This window comes from Athalia rosae, chromosome 4, assembly GCF_917208135.1.
Source record: "Athalia rosae chromosome 4, iyAthRosa1.1, whole genome shotgun sequence".
NCBI lineage: Eukaryota > Metazoa > Arthropoda > Insecta > Hymenoptera > Athaliidae > Athalia > Athalia rosae.
Window position 1 is genome coordinate 10,204,902 of NC_064029.1, and position 23,062 is coordinate 10,227,963.

The following is a 23,062-nucleotide window of genomic DNA, read 5'->3' on the forward strand; positions in this document are numbered from 1 at the left end:
ATCACAATTCCGTGCATTGCATCTAACAATGAGTGATTTAGAGTCAGAAGAATTACCTCCCTTGGTCCTGTGCTGACAGTAAGTTGATACTTGGTCAGCATTATCATAAGGTCAAAAAGTTTATTCATACTCGCTTTGTCCAATCTCACGATTGACGAGAGAGCTACACATTCCAAGGTAGATCGAATGCAGAAAATACTTGTTGGTGGTAATGGTCCAAACACTGTTGTTAATATCTTCGGATTTAATAATGCAGTTTTTACATCGCCCAAAACTGTAAAATAATACATCTCAACACAAAAGCCCTACTCTCATTCAAGCGTGATGCATATGAAAATAGCGCATGTGTAGATTTCTACTATAGTATCTTCATTCATCAAACGTGCAATAGGTCCGGTGCTCGTGCCATGTCTTTGGTATACATATTTTGGTAGGAAACTGGACAATCTTCAAAAAATGTCTCTTATTATTTTTCGATAGAAGAAACCTCCTTCCAAAGTTATTCAAGCAAGTATTCAAGCTCAAACTTCAATTCATAGTACATTCCAATATTTTTTTTCAATTGCTGGTAGAATGTCAAAACTAAATTCTGCTTTTCATTAAAATTTTCGAGAAATTCTTTAGTTTGTGATTTTTAATGAGAAAGAAAGTTAATCAACGAAAAAAAAATATTACTCAATACTCATTGAGAATTAAATAGTATTTTCTTTTTTTTTAAGAATTCACGTTTTTACAAAAAGTAAGATTACGGAACGGTTAAATTTTACGAATTAAAAATTGTTGATTGCCTTACCTTCTCATAAAAAATCGAAAACTATAGAATTTTTCAAAAAATTGAATGAAAAGCAGTATGTACTAAGTTTTGATATTTTGCCAGAAATAAAAAGAAATAGTGGATTTTGAAATGAATTGAAGTTTGAGCTCGAGTAATTCTTGAAGGAGTCAACTTATCAAATATGATTTTCGATTTTATCAACCGATTTCAAGCAAATTTACCTGATTTCAGATGATTTCTTGCACCAAGTGAATAGCCCCTTGTACTCATCATTCGATCCACAGAAACATGATATGTTTAGACAAGTTATAAATAATGAAGTGTACTGTATAATGTGCAAAATTGTATATTTTGAATTATCATTTTTTTTTTTTAATTTTTTTATACATAAGTAATAATCTGTGATTTCCTATAATATATGTACAGTTTAATGTTTCTTTTTTTTTGAAATCCAATAGAGGATAAACACTGAGGTACATACTCAAAAATCAATGACGAGGCATTAAGCATCATTAATTGCTTAAAATTAAATAATCATTTATGGTAATCTTACAAAGAGTACAGTTAGCAGAAGTGCGTGGGCTTGTGATGGGCCACATATAAAATAATCGAATATTTCAACACAACTGTATTTCATTCTTGTTCCCGTATACTTTCTAATTACAAAACATCTCATGTTACCTGTTATTCATTGTACGATACACTCGACAATAATAGCGAGTTGAATAGGACAAAACCAAATGCCAACACACTGTCACTGAAACTCGATAACTGAGAACTTTTACACAAAGATTATGGATATTTGCAAACTACTTTTAGGATACCGTTTCAAACGATACGTCTTCCTAGCTAGTACATTGGTTTGCATTTTTCGTTTTTATTTTGTTTTCCTGTGACAAATCTCACCTTGGTGATGCGGTGGTGTAATTTCAGAGCACATGTGTTAAGTCAAGCAGACATTTTTTTACTGAAATAACATCCGCCCATCAAACACAATATCTTATTTTCTTAACTCTATATGATTTGGATTTGTTGTATGAAAATAATGCTAATTGCAAGTACAATCAAGTACATTTCCAACAGATGAAACATTTCAATTTACTTCGTATTTTCAAACCAAACGACTTTATGCACGATGACTGGCAATCACTGAAAAGTAATGAGCACAAAAGTATGCAGTCAGTCAAGCCAATCAACATCGTGGTAAATATGCTCCAATTACTTCAATAAGTCCGATACAAAAGTTTACAGCAATAAGATCTCCAAACCTATCAGGGGCAGCATTAGAAATGAGCCTAATTTGCCCTGAACTGGTTGTGATTAACATCATTAAGATTTAGTTTCAAATACCAACAATAAACCAGCTACTGTGTTTCCGAATCGTCGTTATCTATCCATTTTCTATTCCTATCAAATATTATCGTTCCTGTTAATCACATTGTCTTCTCTGTCGACTGGTGGAGGTCCTGTTGGGAGCGTTGCACTTGGTCCTGCAGTTAGATATCCAGCAGACACCGGAACCCCAGCTAGAATTGGGTAACCATTGTGTCAGAGCTGGAGAGGACATTGATAAGTTTAGAATAAAGATTATTTGCGATAAAAATTACCAGTCAAATATCCGGAACTAGGTGCGTTGGATATAAACAGATCGTGCATCTGATCTTTGTACTCTGCCCAGATCAAAGATTTCTCCAATATTGCCACAACTTTTTCTCCTAATAGCAAACTCCGACTCATAGCCTTTAGGGCTTTTACAATTTGCGCTTTTGTCGTGCCAGGGTTATCGATTGAGTCCAACCTACTTTCTAGAAGCGTTAATAGGTATGGAACCATCTGCACTTCTAAAGCCTAACAACGGAAAATTATATATGAAAAGCTCTCATGTATTGAATTATCATATTGCGGAGAAGTAGTTGGGCACCTGTTTGACCAATCTGTCCTCATTCATTGAAAACAATCTGTTCAATGCCTCGCAGGCGATGGTAATCATGTCTCTTCTTGATTGCATGGCATTTTTTAGAGGACCTATGCATTCTGTTTGACATATCGATGCTACACATATCTGAAAGGATGCAAATTAACGAAAATCATCTGTGAGCAAATGAAAACTGATCAATGAGACGCTATAGATTGATGTGTGTGGTCGATATTTGCCAAGATTTATAAAAAATTATTACTATCGAAAAATATACCTCACTAGCAGCTAATTGGTGTAATATCAATATCCCAGCTTTGTAGACCACCTGTTGACCACTAGGAATAGACATTTGTCTACACAATCTTGGTATGTGGCCTAACGATGGAACCTGGTCAGCTAACGCTGGCTGGGCTTGCAAGAGGCATACCAAAGCCTGAGTAGCTAACTCAAGCATACTTGTCTAGCAAAGAAAAGTACATATTCGACGATTAGTTCAATACATGAATTACAAAGTGTTACATGCTGTTGTGCACAACCAACGATATGAACTGAGGTAGAATCCATTCCTTACATCTGTTTTTTCCTTGGACATTAGCGTCAACGTTGTGTCCATTAGTTCGCTCAAAAATTCTTTGGGTTTCCTGAGTGCCCAAGTAGGACTAGATATGAATAATCGTAAATACACTCCAGCCACAACAGGCTCGTTCGTTGCAAGATCTATGTTGCTCGGATTGTCAGGTAACTTCAATGGTGTATTTGGATTCACTTTCTGGGCTGCATAGTGACTGGAAATCAAAAATGGTTCGGTTAAAATATAAACCTGTGATTCGTTCATGAAAAAACTAGACGCTACTTACTCTTCTTTCAACTCCGAGACCATCCTGGAAACCCGGATTTTTGCATCATCGTCCCAAATTAACTCAGGATTTTCATGCCTGGATTCAAACATATGCACACACTGTTTTGGTGCATCCCTAATCGCTTCGCTGAATAACCGAGGTAAGAATTTCGATAGATCTAGTTTAACTTTAGGGCCAGCTAGTTTATCAGATGACATCTTTGCTAGCAGATCAGCAGCAGCTTCACGGATTTGCGTATTGTTGGAGTTACAGAATAAATCAAGAATGTATATAACAGCTCCTGTAATTAAAAGGTCATAAATGCATTTTCCTCAACTCTAAGTACTAGTGAAGCGAACTCACAAGCTCCATTGTTTTTAGCGTTCCCAAATCACAAATGATTAAGATTGCTGGTGTACCTTTAGTCAATGCATCCTTTACGATCTTCGTAGTACTCATTAAAGCGTACAATGTTTCCAAAGTAAGAAGTTGGCACTCCACTAAAGTGTGCAAACACAACAGCAAATGAACGACTACGTCATTAGCAGCAATGTCATTAACACACTCTTGATTTTTAGTCACATTGTGGATTACTTCTAAGGCTGCCTTCTGAATCGGGTTGAAACTTGTGCAGCTCAAAAGTCCAAATAACAACTTGAAATGACCGATACACTGAATTTCTACTCCGGGATTATTTTTTATGACATTTTTCAACGCTTCGAGGGACATAACGATATGTCTCAAACTTTCTTGGTCCTTTTTGGACAAAGCAACACTTCCCATGGAACATAAATGAGCGGCGGACGTTGAGAGAAAATCAAGCAGGTCTATCGTGAAGCCCTTCGGGTTCTGAAAGTTGATAGAGGCTCTTTCGTGAGCTTGATCTTTTGATAGATCATTATAGATTCTGACTGGGAGCTTCAATCTTACCTCAATAGGGAATGTTGGTTGCTCATTGTAAATTTTAACAAAAATCTCACCGATCACCAACTCGTTGCTATGGGCTGTATATTTAAGCTCATTGAAATCATGTTCAAATTCACTATTACCACTCAATTTGTCTTGTCGTTTTGATTCTAAGTATTCGATTAATTCTGCCCTGGTTCCATTGTCCCATATTAAATATGGATTTGAGCAATTTGAGTTCAAAATCTTGAGTATCTCCTCTGGCTTATCTTTACTGAGCTGTCGGGCTAGATAAGGCGTCAATGAACTCTCCAAGGCAGCAACAGTAACGGGATTGACAGGCGTTTCATTATTTCCAGTCATGTAACCACCCAGTCTAGCACAGGCTTTTATGGCAAGTTTAGCCAAGTTATTAGCCACTTCCTGTCGATTTTCATTCTGATTCCTTTCCACTCCTCCTTCTTCTAACGTGTAATCGTAATTGAACATAAATAGGAGCAAATGCCACAGTGCTCCAGATTGCAGCAATTGCATTTGAAGGACGCTGTCCATGGCTAAGGATGAAATACACTCAGTCGCTACTGAGCACAATTTTGTTAAATGCTGAAACACGAATCTTTGTCAACATAGTGTTCGTGACAAAAAACAAAATGGAAAAATTGGTTTCTGTCTTTTGATTTTCTATCTTTACCTTAAAGTATAGAAGTCGACATAGGTCTTTGACAAGCTGCGGTAGCTCAACCATTTTGTCCCTGCATCCTCTGAATAATCCAGCAACTGCAAAGCACCTCGTAATATGTGTACAAACTTGTACAGCAACCTCATTTGGCTTACTCGAGTTGTTCAAAACTGAAACGCATCTTGTATATGCTTGCAACAGAACTTCCAAACCACCTTCTCTTCTTAATTCTTCAGCATTAAGAGCAGAACAGTGAACAGTGTGGTAAGCAAGTTCACTTGCAGCATCCAGAAGTGGTGCAGACTTTGAGAACAATTGTTCGTCATCAGTTTCAAGTTTTATTGTTTTAATCAACTGTGGATAACCAGCGTACTTGTAAGGCTGTAGCTCGTCTGCATAACGATGAAATAAAATACTCTGTGACCTGAGAATCAAAACAATGTTGTCTGGATTTGGACCATTAGCAGTCCAGCAGCTACGGCTGCAGAGAAACTCGTAAGCTTGATTGACTGCTTCGAATTTGTCCTGAAAATATTTAAATATTTCTCACTTTGAAATTTATTTAGATTCCGATAAAATGTAGATATGGTTAATGATACTGCGATCAGTGTATAAAAATTCTTACCCTGCCATTGGGATTTTTATCTGGATGATACATCTGGGCCAATTTGTAGTAAGACTTTCTGACAGTTGCTTCATTATGTTGTTTGCCCCCGGTCAATCCTAATGACTTGTAAGCATCATCAACGGTCATTAAGGGTGGCTTTTTCTCCACTTCTTTTTTCCACGCATCCAGAACGTCTTTCAATAGTTTTACCTAAATAAAATTTATTCTAACGTCACAAGACGACATGTGTTTGTAGGTGAGGAATCTCTCTTTTCCTATAATCAACTGCATAAGAACCTAACTGAACCTACCGGTTCTGGTATAGGCCACTGTGGAAATTTGTTTGTATCGCACAGATGGCGCAGATAAAATATCTGGCAGAATAGCTCGTTCTCAAGTTGTGGGTATCTGACAGCAGGAATAGGGATGTACTGGTAACGAGCCAGTGTATGGCTCCTCAGCCTAGGTGAAAAGTCTGCAATATGTGCAGCTACTTTCTCAATCAGCATTCTGCGCATTTCGGCATTCCAAATTGCCTCAGGTGTATCAAAATCACCAAGAAATATTTGCGCGAATTTCTCTGCACCATGATTTTCGAGGTAGCTAACCATAGCATCTGGTAAAAGTTGCCCCAGTATACTTCTCTGCATAATATCAGACGTGGTGTTCTAATGAAAGGAAAAATTAGAATTTGCCTGGATCACAAAGATCGTGATACTCTACTCACTTCGTCACCTCTGAACGCCTGTTTTGCATGAGTTAACTGCAAGAATCTTGCAACAGGTAGAACGTTTGATCCAGTATACATCAAAATGAAATAGAATATGCCCGTAAGATAGATTTTTGATACATCTGGATTATCTTTCATGACCTCGCAAAGTAGAATTGAAACTCGTTCTATCAAGACTGGGTCAAAAGTAAGTAGTAGCTGAACGATATGAGGCAAGCACTGAGGATCAGAAAGTAGCCTCTTAACACGTGGAAGTGGCCTGATTACTGCATTATCAGCATCTCGACTTGGAAAATATTCACACATTTTGATGAGTATATTCAAAATTAGGGTTGCCAATTCGCTTTCGTTTATGACTGGGCTACCTTTGGCAACGAGCGTCCACTTCAACTGAGGTACTTGCATGACCATCCGCCAGCCATCCAACCCTTGCGCCCATACCTTGGTTTTGTTAGTAATTTTGTTAGCGGCATACAATTTCTTTAGTTCGTTTATACAGATTGGACCTTTTCTTTGATCCCCGTCATTGTAGTACCATTCTTTCTCCATTACTCTTTCTTGATCCGGTCCAGCTTCTATTACATTTGTCTGCGTCGGAACGACTGCTCGTGACGTATGTAGATGAGCCAGTGTTAGGAGATCAACCAAAGTTCTCACACCATTTTGGTCCATGATATCCTTAACATTTCTTCTATGTAGTATCAATTTATTTATAAACATAACTAAACGATCTCGCTCCAGTACATCCGTACACCGTTCAAGCATACCCACTATATACTTGGTATCAGAAAACGGTCCAATGTCTTCGTAATATCGGCCATAAACTATGGTCATTGCTTGTAGGCAGAGGCACTTCATTTCAATCTTTGTAGTCAATAAAAATCTGTGGTACAAATCATTGAAAAATTCATACCTGAAAAGAAAAAAGGAGTATAACGTAGTGGTAATGGTCAGACACTGAAAATAGCGCGCATTGATTATGTCAAATATACTCACGACTTTCTTATAGGGCTATCAGGACTATCTTTCTCCAATAGGAGTCGCAGATAGTAATCACCAATTTTAACTTCATCGGATAAAGACTGGTACTGCACTTCGAATTCTCTATGATTCCAAGCAATCAAGGTACCTCCTGATAAATCTTTGTCAGAGCTAAATGCACGTATTTCATTCTCCAAAGCTGTTCGTAGTTCCTCCCGGGTTTTATGATTCCAAATCAAATTAGACAGTGCATGATTTTGGTTGAACTTATAATAAAATAGTTTCCAATTTGCTTCGGATTTAATTCTCTCCCTACGTTTTCTCAGCACGATCGGTCTTTCTTTAATTTTTTCATGACGTTCGATACCAACTCGAGCTCCCCAATGCTGGAGAGCGTTTTCCACATGCTTTTCCACTACCCGCATTTGACGCTCAATTGCAATCCATTGCGGGCTTTTTTTATTTTTTGATGCATGGTCGATAGCAATTTTCAAATTATCGCGATTGTTTAGGCGTTCCTCTTCCAAAAACGAATTTGGGACTTTCTCATCTGAATCCAGGTAGTTGAGTAACCCAACTGGCTATAATGAAGATAAAAAGATCAGTTTATAGAATGTCTGAGCCTGATACTCGGTAAAAAAAATAAAAACCGTCAAAATTCTCACCATAATTCGCTTCAGTAATCCCATAGCAGTGGGATGCCCAGTGACCCATAGACCTACCAGATGTCGACATAATTGTCGATGCGTTAAAAGTCGACCATCACTGCCTTGGGTAAACAAACTGTTTAATAAATGTCTTGGTAGGGCACCTTCGGCTAAAGCAAGCTCTTGCATCTTTGCTGCGATTTCTGGTGCTCCCTCTTCAATAATAGCCCGCATTACAAGTCCGGCTCCTTTTACAACGGCTAAAGACGGATGTTGGAATAATCGAAACAAAGATCTGCCCCTTGCGGCTACCATTTCAAGTAAATTATCAAAGTGTTTGCCATCTGTTGTTTCACTGTACGGTACACAGAGAGCGAAGGTTAAGAAGTCCAACATAGCAGAAACAACAAGAGCCCCTGTACCATGATTCTAGAATATTTGAAAATACCAATAGAAATGCGCATCTGAAACATGCCTCATGAGTTTTTTTTCACTTAATAATCAGGTCCAATTTTATTGAATAAATATATTGTATTAAATTTGAACTAATACTTGTCACTACATATCGCTATTTGAAAATAATGAGACTAGAATCCTTTATTGACAGCAATTGCAGATTCGACTTTGAATTGTTATGGCTTACTGCAATAAAACAGAGACAATAGGTATGCTAAAGTTCAATCAAACACTCACCACATGGCTGATCCACATGTCCAGTAGACTTTCGAGGAACTTGGTGCTACTCAGTAAACTGCTCTTATTCAATTGCTCTTGTCTCAAGTCACAGTCTTCATGCATGGGCTGCATAAGAGCACAAATACAATCTATGGCAGCTTGTGTCACTCCACAGTCCTGGCGTTTCAATGCTCTCACAACTTTGTTCCCAATGGCCTCTCTGAAGCCTGGTAAAGTTGTAAAAGCTGTGAACCCAACTTTGCTGGCAACCAACCTTCTCAATGCATGAAACTGTGCTTCTACTTCGCTATTCGTTTCCAATTCTTTAATCACTAGAGAGTTCAGAGCTCCAAGAATTACTTTGTCCTTATTTTCAGTAAAGAGGCCCTGCAAATAGTCATTTGTAATCCTGTGGACTTGAAGTTGTAACGTAGGTACAGTCCAATTGAGCGGTACACATTCCTGAACAAGAAAGATAAAGGTTGGATCCCAGCCTATCTTCACAAAGAACAAGTAATAAAACCATTCGATTGAACTGTAGAGCTTCAACTGCCAATGGACGCCACAACAGTAATTATCAATAAATCACATTGAAAATTTAATGCCATATATAAACTTCAAATACCTAACGACTCTGGTATTTGACAGGTAATAATATGTTAGCAAAAATATACACGCAATATGCAGGTACCAAAATCACACTCACATCTTGAGAGGTGGAATAATGAAGCCCATTGTACGGAGCGTTAGCATTAAATCTCTCCAATATTTCAGAAAAAGATTTATTCCCAGGTGGTTGTTGCAAAAATTTTACGTGAGAAGTTTCGACTTCTTCATCAACAGGCAGATTAAGTGGACCCAGTCTTTTTCCCCTAGAAATGGGGTACATTTTAACATGAACATCTCTGTTTCCTGATGCTCTTACACCATCTAACAAAGAGGCAAGTAAGGAGTCTCTGTCGGTCGTTGTGTAACTCCGAATCTGACCATTGAGATATTGAATGGTGAATAACTGTGGATTCCTGTTGTCACGAATCAGTGCAAAGATGTCAGACAACGGTTTCAAAGTGCATATGCTGTAGGTTTGAGGATCTCTTTCAACAAGACAAGTGTCAGAGAGACACAAAGTCCGTCTCTGAGGATCTGAATGCCTTGACGATAATTTGTGAACAGTGAATTCAGACACACTAGTTATGTGTTCATCCACACTAAATTTTCCCAGTCTTTGGGCAACAAAGTCATCAAGAATTATCTGTTCTTTCAGGACTTTTAAACTGATCCCCAAATTGCTCAGTGCTGACTCGAGCATCTTTTTTTTTATCTCTTCAATTTGTTGCGAAGCAAACAAGTGTAGCCGTCCAAATCCACCACAAACTATCACAAAGCCACCAGGATAATCTTTCATAGTAGCAAGACCTTCAAAATCTTTATAGCAGTAGCTAGCCAATAGCATATTTGTGGCAGGATCCAGTTGATCCAAACTATATGGTGTCACCTCAAGGACTACAGGTAACCTTGTATCGGACCAGTGGTGTTTGTAGGCCTGGTATCTCTGTGAGATAAACAATACAAATGTTATTGTTGAAAGTATCGAAACAAATTAGCAGGCATTTTTAATTCAAGCATTTCAACTATACAAATAAATATAAACTACTAATGTTCCGGAGCAAGTGATTTATTGGTAAAATGGTTTACGGGGAGATAATGAAGTGCTTGTCTAGCTTACTAGGTATCGAATGACAATATAGCTGATAACTTTATATAGCACCAGATGAAGTATTTATAGGGGATCAAGGAGGAGAGGGGAAGGCATGCAAGGATGAAATTTTTAGTGCAATCGAGGGCTCACCAATATCTCCCTGGGTTTTTCGGCAAATTGATTTCTGAATTTCAAGGCCTCTGTCAAGAGTTCTGCCCTATGTTCAGAACTGAATCTCATAGATTCTGACTTTTTTTCCTTACGCATAGTAATACTAAACTCGTAAAGGCCACCCTGATTTTTATTTGTTGGTTGTAGACCAATAAAATCTGAGTATGCCCATTTATTAGTAACTTCAAGATTACTTGGATTATACGTAGTGATACCCAAGGATCCGATAGAGAAAATACGCTTGTATCTAAAACACAAGGAATACAAAATTTGAAACAAATAAGTCATTGAGCTCCTGGCTTTGCCACTTGTTATCTCGTTCTCTAAATACATCATACCCTCAATGAATAAGATGTAGTGTATAAATCATTTGTGATAAAAGTGTTCGCAGAATTGCAATCGAAAAAATACTGGAGCGTAGATGATAAAAACATTCAACAGTAGAGTTCTAACCAAAAAATGTAAGAAGTAACTTACTTTCCCTTCCACGAGTGTTTTGTGACAAGAAAACATGCCACATCCTGGTTATCCTTTATCGGCATCATTGTATCATGTCCTAAGTTTAGTTGTGACAAAAATTAAAAATAAAGATGAATTCAATTTTCAGGAAATTATTTAGAACTGTCAGGCGAACGCCATCGAAATGTCATCTTGGGTATCGAGCTGATGATAACGGAAGATAAAAATAAAATTTCACTAGTACCAAACAACCCACTTTTGCGGATACAAATCTTTGATAAATTTATATATAAATTTAATTATTTTCTACTGCCAACGTTGCTGACAACCATTCTAACTATGATCCCAACCTATAAGGATCTCCATGATATCATGGCTAAGGGGGGTGTCACTGTCAGCGGTCGGCGGCTGTCGGCGGCCACTCGGCTGCGTCGAGAGCAGATAGGTAATCTGCCTTAACCATCAAGGTCTGGCTGGTCTGGCACGGTCTGGCTCCTGGCTATCGGTGAGCGCTGTGAACGGTGGATGCGCATCAACTTTTGACAAGCGCAAGACCTCCGACGTAATCCCTTCGAGCATATACATATGGTGAATTCGTTGATATACGTGTATCCACTAATGTATCTAGAGGTAACCATTTGGCCTACAAGAGTGAGAACGAAGTGGTCACATGATACCCTTTTTCTTTCTAATCCAGAAACGTGCCCCTGTCAACGGGACCCCCAGTCAACATGTGCCTGCGCTAATCGGAAACGCAGAAAATTTCGAATCAATTTTTTGTCGCACCGCATCGCAAAAAAGTGAGTCCCTGGGGGTCGATCACGTAACTAGAACCGTAAGAACCGGGAAAGAACGCAGCAACGAACGAAGAACCCCCAGCAGCACATAAGAAGATAACAGTGACAGAAACCAACAAGACCGAAGAAAAACAATTAGAACCGCAATTTAAAGAAACGAAACAAATTATAACATAAACATCAACATAAACTACTAAGCAACACTAACAAACACGGATAAAACACTACAGATCAGTGATAAAACATTAATAAGCAAAGAAAGAAGAGAAACATAAAAACATAACCAAACAATATAATGATCACAAATTAAACAAACAAATAATCACAAAACAAAATAATAATAATTAATAAAGTTTATTCAGAACATAGCCCGATAGGGTTGTACTGTAGGTCTGACTTCGTTAGTTGTATACCTTTGGCATAAAAAGAAAAAAAAGAAAAATTGCATCTAACCGGCTATGAGATGTTGGAAAATCCTAAAGGCTCCGACAATTTTTCGAAAGAGGAATACCTCATATCGAGAGCTAAGGAAGCCTTAAAGACTGATATCTATGCAGCTAAGTCCTGGCTTATTACGGCGAAATCATTGTTTCCTCACAGTGCTAAAGTTCAGGTTAAAATGAACTACAAATTTTTATTTGTTAAGCGATATTTGCAATTATTTATTATATTTGATATCGGAGATTATTGTTGATCGATACTTCTGTTCTTTAGTTTGAAGCGTACCGAATTGAAAAGCTATCCAAAAATGTCAAGGAGGCTGCAAAATGTTTCAGCGAAATGTAAGTCTTTCTCAAGTTGCTATTTATCTTGTTATTTTTGTGTTCCACTAAGTTAGAAGGATTAAATGGTCAAATCGCATATTGATCGTAATAATAGATTTCAGAACTTCCCAGATGATCGTGACATATGGAAGGAAATTGAAATGGTAACAGCATGTCTACGATCAGAGCAATGTGATCCGGACGCAGATCTTTTGTGCCAAATGTTTCAGCACATTCCACAAGACCTGCAACATCGGCTTCTTATTATGACTGCTGATCATAGCGAAGATACAATGGAACACTGCAAGTTGCTTCTGTTATTATTGCGACGCTTTCCTCAAACCATAGCTACGCATGGGGTATTCACAAATATAAAGCACTAGTTTTACAATGCTAATTTATAATTTCCTTCTCGAAAAATATTTTTACATCTGATTTGCGGGGAATTAATTATTCATTTTTTACATTCAAAGCCAAGATTGGTAGAGACCTTGCTAACCGCTGAGAAACATAGTCACCCAGGACGTGCGGTTAATGGCTTTAGACGGCTATTAGCTTGTGACGCACTACCGTTACTTGGTTCTGCACCAGTTGAGCTAAATCCCCGATTGTGTGTGCGGTTACTTTGTAAAGCAGTCGAATTTTATCTGGCTTACATACAACATCCTCCAGACGCACACATTCAACAGCCGTGGGATAGACTATTTCAAGTGGTAGAACTCACTGGTGGTAAACTGACATGGGAATTGAGCACCCTCTTTGCGACGCCATGGAGCCGAGAAATTTACAGTGATCGATTACAACTTTATGCATCAACTTACAGTGGTGCTCTGTGCGAAGAACTTGTGGCACGCCAACTTCTTTTTTGCACTTTTGTTGTGCTAATGCGAGTGTTACATGAACATAATGCTCTTGTGAACACTCCAGAAGTAGCTTATTGTCTTGTGGAAGCATTTGGGGAACTGAGCTATTCACCCCTTGTAGGTAAGATTTGAGGAAAAAAAGTTGAAAATTTTGGGCAATAGCTTTCGATCAAAGAGGTATGAAAGTTCTTAGTTTGCTTACTTAACCCAGAAGATTCTCTTCGATCATTCAGCTTGTTCAAAATACAGAGCCCAAGTTGAAGAGACGAAAAAGGGAAGACTCATTGGCGTTAATGGTAACCAGTGATGGAGATTATAATGGAAATGGATTAGGAATTGCGGTAAAATTATGGGATATACTACATAGCAATGACTGTCTTCAGAGAGAAGTAGGCAAATTGAGCCAACAATTACGACTAGATACCTGGTTGAGTCCATTTCTAACGGATCTGGCCATATATAAGGGTCTACATCGTGATACATTGGCACGATTATCTCAAGAAAGTGGTTCCCTGTCCACGCAACTTCAATTAGCCAGCTCCTGTTATTTTTTGAAAGACTACAAGGTAAGATGCATGAAAAATTATTTATCTGTGAATCAATCCCTATTTGCGTACATGATGAATTTTGTTACAGAGTATGCTCGAGCATATCGTCTTGATTACAAATATGCTTCCTTCAACACGTGGGAAAACTTGCACCAATTTAATGGTTCCAGCAGTACGTCATTTGCACTACCTAACACTTGCACGGAATCCTATTCTCCAGTACTGCTGCAGGCTGCTTCTATCGGCGATTAAAGTCAGTTCTGGAACCCTCTATCAAATAATTATTTCAAGGAATAGCTTCAAACAATTTTTAACCCAGGTTTCTTGCACTTTTAAGGAGAATTTTTCAATGCCTGGAGGTGTCGGGGACTTAGCGTTGGGGCACGCTTTGGTACTCATGCAAATAGATTGGCCTCAAGAGGCTGGAACACTGGGTACAATTACAGAACGAATCGTGAGCCGAGGTTCATTTGGGTATCCGTTATTCCAAGCATACTTAATATGCGTTGACATTTTAGAAGAACTTACATATTTGTGGACCGAACATGGGGGTGGAGTATCATTGGATGTAGCAACTGGTTCAGGAATATTACAGAGTAATTAAAATTCAGCACATGAGAATCTTCATAATTATCGAATTTTGTACATCTGTCTGACTGTACATTAATTTTCCTAATCAGGCCGACGAATCACAACACGTGGCGCAGACAAGGGAGTCCGAGAAGAGGTGAAACAAGCTATGAGACGACAGGCGGCTCGAGACGGCGTTGAACCTCTAGATGAACTCATACAAAGATTTATTGTGAATGAAAAAAGTGCTCTTTTGCATACCTTGATTAACCCATGATCAGATGATAATGATCGACGATTGGTAACAATAATGATAATGAGTAGTAATATCAATTGATAATTACATACAAATGACTGTAACAAAGTATCTTTAAGTAGTTTATAAGTTCATATATTCATATGCATAGCTATGTATTTCCACTACACCTACACAGAATAATTAAAAATGATTTTTTCAAGTATGTATGTGTTATGCATTATTTATTTGTAGTTGAACGCCCAATATTTTCATACTTGGCTTCTTACAAAATATGATTAATATTAACAATTTTTTTTTTTGTATATAAATGTATAGTCTGAACATTTGTATTATATAAAAAGTTTTTATAATATAACACTCGTATTAACAATCAACTTAGATTAAATCAAGTGCGCGTCTCGAATTGCGTTTTCATGTTTATTAGCAAGACACAGAAATAAATTATGAGTGTCAGTTTGAAGTGTCGAGTGATTCCTGAAAGAATTCCAAACTAGTAATGCCGAGAAGAGGAAGGTTTTTGAATCAATATAGTACAAGCATAGATATATCTATACCTATGATGTAAACTTTATTGGTAGATTAGCACCTGGATTGAATCATGGAACGTCGATTGGTTTTATAGTTAACTTACTTTTTATATTTCCCCAGAATATGGAAAACTAAATAAAAAAGAACTTTAACGGATCTGCAATGGTGTGAACTGTGAACTGCAATGGTGTGAAAATGTGACAGTTGATGTTAATAGTCTTGAGGCTGATACTTTATAGACTCAATGTACAGCAATTATGATCAAGATTCTGAAATTCAGATATCTACAAATTCACCGTATTACAAATTCATGATGATATTATGCAATGGCTCGATGTTTCCTGCATCTGACCGTAAGGATGAAAACTTTAGGTACGCTCCTTTGTGTTCATAGTTAGTTATATTTCTGTGTTTGTCAGATCGAAGTTTCAAGCTTATCTATAATTGCAAAATAATAATCTTTAAATATTTACATAGTAGGTTTGGAGTCGACCAATGATTTAAATTTTTGTGAATCAATTACTTCGAATTGGCTATGGTTCCGGCATGCTAATTATAAGATGACTAATAGTGGACATAAAATAAAGAAAATATTACAGAATGAAACCTTAAATTCGGTTTCTTTACTTCTTTCAGGATATCGCGTATCTCCTGTCACATATCTTTGATATCAGTCTCGTGTTTAACGAATTCTAATTATGTATATTCGTTATAGAATTAAGACTGTCACTTTGAAAACTATCCATGATCATGTCCTTGACCCTCGATATATCATTTTATCATCAACGAACGTACCAATTTGTCAATTTTACTAGACCTGATCATGCCTATCTGATGTATACACCGAGCTGTAGGGCACTTTGCAGCAATACTTTCAGCCCGGGCATGAATGAGGCGATTTGACTAAAGTCTGATCCGGATACCAGTTGTGTATGAAGAGCTAAGCCTCCGGTATAATTTCCACTCTGTATCATTTGCGACATTTGGTGAAGGGCGGCTAACGTATTTGGAGACAACTGTATAAATAATAATATTGCATCAGTCACATGTATTTTTTGAAACGTGTAATATTCCAAATATTAACTCATACAATACCGGGTTTATTATCTCACCTTATTTTCTCGGAGACAATCGTACAAGACTTCTAATTTCCTAGAAACTTCTTCTATTTTTCGTTTAATTTGCTGCAATCATAAAGTATAGTCAAATTAAACAAGCTGATATTGAGATTCAATCTGCTATTACCTATTCAGAAATATAGCACTTTGTTAGACTACGGATGAAAAATTATGAAAACTAACCGGGTTCTTTGCATTGTTGTAACATTGAGTTTTGACTTCATCCAGTACAGTCTTCAGGTGCACATGTTCCTCTGGTATGAGTGCTTTTGGCTTCTCAGGTTCTGCGATTCTTGCAGTTTGAACAGTCTGCACTGCTTCCTGAGGTGGGTTAAACTGTGATGGAATATTTTGAGGTGGTCCGTAAACTTGCTGCTGTCCATATTGTTGTTGCTGACCATACGGTAGTTGTGCATGAGTATTGGAGTAAACACTTTCTGGAGCCATCAACTGGTATGAAAATCGATACATACTGATTATTATAGTAGTTATGTATAATATTATATGAATAGCTACTCGCAGCACGGATTGAACCGCATTTAGAAGGGATTTGGCACATCTGCTTTATACATACGTTGGGTACCGGTTCTTGTTGCGGCGTAGTACCAAATATCGGGTGTAAGATTGGATTTTGGGGCTGGAATGAGTCTGCTTTGGCCTAAGGAATAAAAAAACAGAATTATACAATATCAGACGGGCGTTGACGCCTAATTTTTTGAATTTTGTGAATTCAAACGAAAACTTTGAAATTAAATAAAAACTATGAGAAAATATTTTATTTAGATGTCTCTGAAAGGAGAAGGTGTACGTTTAAACGTGGTTAAAAATAATTACATCCTTCTAAGTGAATTTTTCAAAAAATTACGAGCGTTTTGAAATTCGCGCACAAGTCGGGATGTGCTCTAATTCGTAAATATCACTAATCTCTATCAGTGGTAAACATGCAATCCCCGCGCACCGAATACATTGATAATGAGACTGATTGTGAGAAGCAGCAGCCGATCAGCATTTAGTACGAACAAATATCTAGTCAACGATATAAATACCCCGTCTGCTGCGCGTGGCATGGAGCGTGGTACTACGAACAAGGGTTGCAATCACTGGTTGCAATACACAGGTCAGTGGTTTAGTATTCAGGGTAGCTCACAATTAGTTATATTGTGCGTTTTTTTGTGCTACGGCTATGGTTTATGTCAAAAGACAGTTCCTAATAAAGTTGGCCAGCAATATGATAGAGTGGAACGATTGAAAAGATTCGTTTAGTACAAAAGGCAAATATGTTTCCTAATTTGTATTATTTCGAACCACTAATTCTCATAGTGTTTGAGGTCTTCGCACAAACTTTGAATTTTAAAACAGTAGTTGAAGAACTCTTGGTATAAAACGAATTGAACACATATTAATTAAGTCAGTAAGACTATTTTAAAAACTGATCACATTTCCGGAGTCACGCAAAGTATACAGAAAGTTCACTACCTTAACAGTATCAGAATTTGAATGTTTAGCTTTCCATCTCCTGCTGCCAGCATGTTCGGCCGACATTACATTATTGCTGTAGAATGCTGGCAATGGCTATAACGCCATTTTTATAAAGAGAAACAGTAATTCATTACTTTGTCTCCTGTCGAAGCAAACATGAATCTATTATACAACAGAGCATCTGAATTTCAGTCATAATTCCACTACTGTATTGTGATAAATTAATTATTTATGACGTGCCGATTGAAATATATTTTGGTAAACTAAATGATTCGCTATAACCCGTAAAAATCATTGCAATACCTATGACTTTTCAATAATCTTAATAACTAATTCTGATTCATATTATTACAAAAAATATACCTGCGCTCGGGTGGTACTGGCATTTGGGGGGTCGTTCCAACCAGACTGTTGCGAGCCATGTTGATAACTAACATCAGCGCCGAATGTTGAAACTTGTGGCGGTGGTGGTGGTGCACTGGTGGGATTGTACAGCGATGTTTGAGCCGAATTCTGCACTGTGTTCATTAAGTTGGGTTGAAAAGACTTGGAGATATCGGTCACAGGATGATTGTAAACAGGATTCTGTTGCTGTGGCTGCTGATTGGTATAAAAGTTTGGCGGAATAGCAGTTTCCGATTGGAAGGAGCTTTGTGGAGGAAAACCTTGGGCAGGGGTGACTTGCGACTGTGGCTGATTGTTATAAATTTGTGGAGCAGGAGCGAAAGAGTTTTGATTGTTATACGGACTTCCGAAAGAACTAGTTTTCACAGAGGGATCAAGGATATACTTTGAGCGAGATTGTGGACCAACGCTGGACGGTCTAGATCCAGTAGGATTTGATCCCATTGTGGGAGGTGGTGGCGGAGGCTGAACGGCGGGCACTGCTGGTAATTGTCCATAAGAATGTGCTGCGTACTGGTCAGGGAACGTTGATTGCACAGGTTGTGTTGGTATTGGCCCAATTTGTCCTGGGTGTGAGCTACCACCAAATTGATTAGTGCTAGGTCCATATGATTGTTTTGTAGGCGTTGTATTCCAATTGTTCTGTGATAAAACTGTACGTGCGGGATCATAGGCTGTTTGCTGAGGTACCACGGGTTGTTGTGATTTTCTGGATTGATTGTAATAGTTTTGTGGATTAGGTATCGATGGTCGAGGTTTGGCTTGCTGAGTATTCTGTTGTATATACCCCAAAGCTCTACAAAGGCGATCTCTTAATGCTGAAATTTTCGTCTCTTGACTGTTGCCAAGATAGATCAAAGCTGCTTCAAGATTTCCTTCAGCAGCCAACATTTCTCCATATCGAGACAATAGGTCTGCGATGTTCCCTTCTATCTGTACATCTCTTACACCTTGTGATTCCAAGACCTTTTGCATTATAGTTACCAACTCTGCAACTTCTTGAACATCTTCTTCCGATACTTGGATCATTTTATTCAGATTTCCTGAACAAATATAACATAACTGGGACTCTCGTTTCAGTAATGGATCATCACTGGATGCCAATCGGTCCCCAAGTGCATCTATAGAAATATTATCCATTATAACGAAATTTTTGCACAAACGTAGCACACTGTAATGATTTGGATTAGTCATCCACCTACCGCAAAGTGCTGTGCGTTCTTCCGGATTTGAATGTGTGAAAACTCCAACTAGTGCCTCTTTCCAACATTTGATATCACAATTGTTGATAATATCACCCCAATCTTCACTAACCAGTGAATTAATAAGAGAGTTAAGAGCGCTTGAATGCTCCGAGAAATATCTATATTGAGTTTTAGCTAGCAAATCGGCTCCGCCCGCCATCGATAGAATAACGGCGTCTGCGTATCTTTTATTCGAGAAGCAAAGAGATACAGCAGCTTCGATGTTACCGAGCAAAATAGCCTGAGTGATGAGTCCTTCTTCATCTAGAATATCGAATAATTTACATCTTATTGTTTGTGTTTTCTAGGTGGTGAACTATGCAGAAATTACCATCTCCTGTGTTTATTTTAAAATTGTTTTCTGTAGGCTTGACTGAAACTGGAGACTGTCTAATTTGTTCTTGTTGAGCAATTGCATCAAACGCTGCACTTCCGTCAATAGTATTGCCATTAGGAACCTAAAGTATTCAGTTCAGTCAATTATATTGTTATCAACTAAGATTCAGCTAAGTTCAACAGAATATTTTTATGAACTAAACAGCACATCCTTAACTTTCGTTTTTGTTCTCCCCAATAACAGCTTTCCCACAAGTATAAAAATATTCGTCAAGTACATAAGCGATAGATAATGTTGACTTAGAGTTTTGATGTCATGAAAATGAGTGTCGAGTCACCAATGTGGGTACTCATCATACTTACATTATTCAATTTCAGCCCTACTTCCGAGCAGATTTCTTCTGGATCTTCAGGTATAAATTTGCTGAGCTTCGTGTGAATTAAATGTGAACTGTATCCTAATAATTCTAGTACATCTCGAGTGACGTTATCCCCAAAATGAGCACCCAAACAATTCCACACCTTACGACTGTGTTCATCATTTGCAGTATCAGCTTTGCCCTTGCAAAAGTCACCGAATTGCCCATTTTGAAGTGCTGCTTCAAGGTGGTTTGATCGGTGAATCAGTTCCGGATTAGTAATAACTTGGGATACAATGACTCTACCATTTGTGTTTGGTGCATTAGAATTTGGTATTTCATTTTCAAAAAATATAAGTTTTCCACCAAACTGAAATGAGATAAATGATTGTAGAGTCGAAGGGCTAGAACAAAAAACTTATACCCCACCAAACCAAGCTTACTCCAAATGAAGCTCCGACAGGCCTCTTCAGCCACTTAGGGGCTCGTTTCAAATCGACTGCAGATTCAGTATGTGCAATGGGTGGAGCTTGTGCAAAGGAATCCATTCCTGGGAATGAGTCGGCGATTTTGTTCGTTGTCTCAGCAGACGGTTGCTGCTGACCTCCCAACAGGGAATAGACTACTGCATGGCCATCAAAGCTACTCCCAACCACTAGCGCAGGGTTTCGCGGACACCACGAGACGTCGAAGTTCCACTGATTTGTTTGGGCGAGCTCACAAAGTATCTCTCCATTCTATATGAGAATATGAGGGTGGAAATTTTATATACAGCCTAACTAATCATTTGATCGACTTCACTTACAGTCGCAGTAGAATTTGGGTTCCAACAAAGTATTCTATTGTCCTTAGCACAACTGATGAGAAGATCAGGATCATGTAAATTCCAAGCAATTGAAAGAACTCCTCTTTGATGACCTTCGAGGGTTTTTAAAGGTGATGTAGCAAATCTTAGATCCCACAATTGGATGATTGGAGTCTGGTCGTCCTCAGATGCAAGACACAACTGCGTTGCAACCTCCGGATGCCATTGTACCACTTTCCATCGTACCTTGAGCCGACAAGAACTTCAAATGGTTTGAACAACAAATTAAGAAACTGAATAGAATTTATGTTACCCGCGAATTTGCATCACTCAGTTTTATTATAGGCTCGTTTTTACGTAAGTCCCAAATCACACATCTCTGGGAAAAGGTTGAGGCAAGAATATGTTGCACTGAAAAATATTTAATTGTTTTATCCATCAATCTACGACTTTGATTGATTATTGAAAAACGGTGATGTAAAGAGAATTATAACAAATTGTTGGACTAACCTTGTTTATTCCATGCAATATATTGAACATCTTCTAATGGTTGACTTCGAGTTCCAGGAGTCATTGGAGTGCCAGTATTGACCAGATCCCAGATGTAAATTTCACTTTCAGTTGCTCCTGTGGCCAATAAGTTCGATTGAAAAGGATTGAAGTCCATTGCTCGGACAGGCCCAGTATGCTTATCAGGGCTACTGAGAATACAGTTGTTTTCATTGGCAAGCATCTTAGCAGCTGAATAAATTTTTATAGTTCCATAATCGCAGCCTCCAACTATTATACCAGCAGGATTATTACCATAGGATCCCCAGATGATCTTATGATACCTTGAAGTAAAAAAATTTGGTTTCTGCTATTAGAGCCACTGCTAAAATAATTTTTTACGAATTAGTGAAGATTGTAGTACTCATACAAGAAGACTAAATTATCTTATGTGCGGAGATTCTAAGTCAATTATAGCTTGTCATTTTGGCAACCTGTTATCGCTAGATATTGAGGCTTTGAGTTCCATTTCATAGCCCGGGTCTTGTAATCCAAGGGCATACAAATCTAGGCTAGCTGACGTGCTAAAGCTTGCATCTAGCTGCTGTGCAGCAGTCCCCGCTGCTAATAATATGGGATGTTGGGCAAGTGGTGACCATGCCACGTTTACTGTACGTAATAGCTCCTTCACCTTCATTCTGAATCCTAGGGGTTATAAATATGAAATTATTGAATTTATTATAAAGCAGTCATCATGAGTTTACATTTGATATACATATACACATATGAACCAAATTCTGGAGCTCAAAATATTGCCAGAGTACATGGTTTGGTAGATCGTTGATAGAATTAAATCTCAACATGTTATTCTCATTATAAATTCAGATTTATTGGGGTTTCTGAAGTTTCAATATTGACAGGTGATGTCAGCATGATACTGTCATAGCTTTCAAACTATTCTGAGAGAAATGATTCAGAAATTGTTTTAAGTTGAGGTCATTCACCGTAATTACTTTATTAAAATTACATAATTTGTTGAAGTATTTAATTTAGGCTGTGTAGGATAGGATGAAGAGTAGTCGGCTTAACGTCGAGTGAAATAAAAAAAATACGTGACATTGCCAACAATAATGTACAATCTCACGTAAAATAAAAGGGACCATGTAAATATTTGAATCGCTGATATACTTACTTTTGTTGCAGTCAGTGTGACTATTCCTTATAATTTCGCTAACGTCAGATAAAACTTATTTACCCCCGTCAACGCTTCCAACGTGGCGACTGGCGATCTGCGTTAACTGCACCCGCAGCGCAAGAAAAACTCGAGCATGTTAGTACAATAAAGTACTACCAGATAGAGATAGAAAACCGGTTCTGTGGCAGCATTGCTTCAGCAACCAGCGCGCACCTGC

At 38.0% G+C, this 23,062-nt stretch overlaps 3 protein-coding genes across 6 annotated transcripts; 1 reads left to right on the forward strand and 2 right to left on the reverse strand.

Moving 5' to 3' along the window:
• Positions 1–1,105: 1,105 nt before the first annotated feature.
• LOC105693036 (dnaJ homolog subfamily C member 13) lies at positions 1,106–11,501 on the reverse strand. 2 transcript variants are annotated; one of them, XM_012412685.3, is made up of 18 exons: positions 11,105–11,501; positions 10,607–10,874; positions 9,464–10,309; positions 8,776–9,144; positions 8,101–8,511; positions 7,451–8,016; positions 6,452–7,367; positions 6,036–6,392; positions 5,743–5,934; positions 5,130–5,642; positions 4,463–5,041; positions 3,952–4,381; positions 3,551–3,833; positions 3,265–3,478; positions 2,968–3,153; positions 2,697–2,837; positions 2,383–2,623; positions 1,106–2,301 (listed from the first exon to the last, which is right to left on the reverse strand). In XM_012412685.3, the coding sequence occupies exons 1-18, from the start codon at positions 11,170–11,172 to the stop codon at positions 2,186–2,188; spliced, it is 6,696 nt and encodes a 2,231-aa protein (XP_012268108.2). In that variant the 5' UTR covers positions 11,173–11,501; the 3' UTR covers positions 1,106–2,185. The 2 variants fall into 2 exon arrangements, with proteins under 2 accessions (XP_012268108.2, XP_012268107.2); XM_012412684.3 differs by having other exon boundaries at positions 8,776–9,219.
• A 74-nt stretch (positions 11,502–11,575) lies between these two features.
• Positions 11,576–15,089, forward strand: LOC105693035 (integrator complex subunit 10). 2 transcript variants are annotated; one of them, XM_048654123.1, is made up of 9 exons: positions 11,576–11,716; positions 11,784–12,496; positions 12,598–12,665; positions 12,763–13,006; positions 13,121–13,631; positions 13,760–14,076; positions 14,147–14,311; positions 14,378–14,654; positions 14,739–15,089. In XM_048654123.1, the coding sequence occupies exons 2-9, from the start codon at positions 12,347–12,349 to the stop codon at positions 14,903–14,905; spliced, it is 1,899 nt and encodes a 632-aa protein (XP_048510080.1). In that variant the 5' UTR covers positions 11,576–11,716; positions 11,784–12,346; the 3' UTR covers positions 14,906–15,089. The 2 variants fall into 2 exon arrangements, with proteins under 2 accessions (XP_048510080.1, XP_048510081.1); XM_048654124.1 differs by having other exon boundaries at positions 14,396–14,654.
• A 2-nt stretch (positions 15,090–15,091) lies between these two features.
• Positions 15,092–22,990, reverse strand: LOC105693034 (protein transport protein Sec31A). Of its 2 annotated transcripts, XM_048654106.1 has the most exons (15): positions 22,843–22,990; positions 22,145–22,355; positions 21,672–21,994; positions 21,475–21,572; positions 21,162–21,407; positions 20,800–21,093; positions 20,361–20,726; positions 19,993–20,119; positions 19,620–19,925; positions 19,205–19,538; positions 18,376–19,126; positions 17,108–17,191; positions 16,717–16,983; positions 16,528–16,599; positions 15,092–16,431 (listed from the first exon to the last, which is right to left on the reverse strand). In XM_048654106.1, exons 2-15 carry the CDS (start codon positions 22,345–22,347, stop codon positions 16,243–16,245), a joined length of 3,660 nt encoding a protein of 1,219 aa, XP_048510063.1. In that variant the 5' UTR covers positions 22,348–22,355; positions 22,843–22,990; the 3' UTR covers positions 15,092–16,242. The 2 variants fall into 2 exon arrangements, with proteins under 2 accessions (XP_048510063.1, XP_012268105.2); XM_012412682.3 differs by having other exon boundaries at positions 18,376–19,538.
• Between the last annotated feature and the right edge of the window lie 72 nt (positions 22,991–23,062).

Coding starts and splice junctions, on each gene's coding strand:
- LOC105693036 (XM_012412684.3), bottom strand. CDS start 11,172: ATGATGCCGATAAAGGATAACCAGGATGTGGCATGTTTTCTTGTCACA. Junction 3,834..3,951: donor AAAGGATGCATTGACTAAAG/GTACACCAGCAA, acceptor TTTTAATTACAG/GAGCTGTTATATACATTCTT. Junction 2,302..2,382: donor TAGTTCCGGATATTTGACTG/GTAATTTTTATC, acceptor ACCCAATTCTAG/CTGGGGTTCCGGTGTCTGCT.
- LOC105693035 (XM_048654123.1), top strand. CDS start 12,347: ATGTTGGAAAATCCTAAAGGCTCCGACAATTTTTCGAAAGAGGAATAC. Junction 12,666..12,762: donor GCAAAATGTTTCAGCGAAAT/GTAAGTCTTTCT, acceptor TCGTAATAATAG/ATTTCAGAACTTCCCAGATG. Junction 14,312..14,377: donor TGCTTCTATCGGCGATTAAA/GTCAGTTCTGGA, acceptor TTTTTAACCCAG/GTTTCTTGCACTTTTAAGGA.
- LOC105693034 (XM_012412682.3), bottom strand. CDS start 22,347: ATGAAGGTGAAGGAGCTATTACGTACAGTAAACGTGGCATGGTCACCA. Junction 21,094..21,161: donor ACCCAAATTCTACTGCGACT/GTAAGTGAAGTC, acceptor ATTCTCATATAG/AATGGAGAGATACTTTGTGA. Junction 19,539..19,619: donor AGAACGCACAGCACTTTGCG/GTAGGTGGATGA, acceptor ATATTTCTATAG/ATGCACTTGGGGACCGATTG.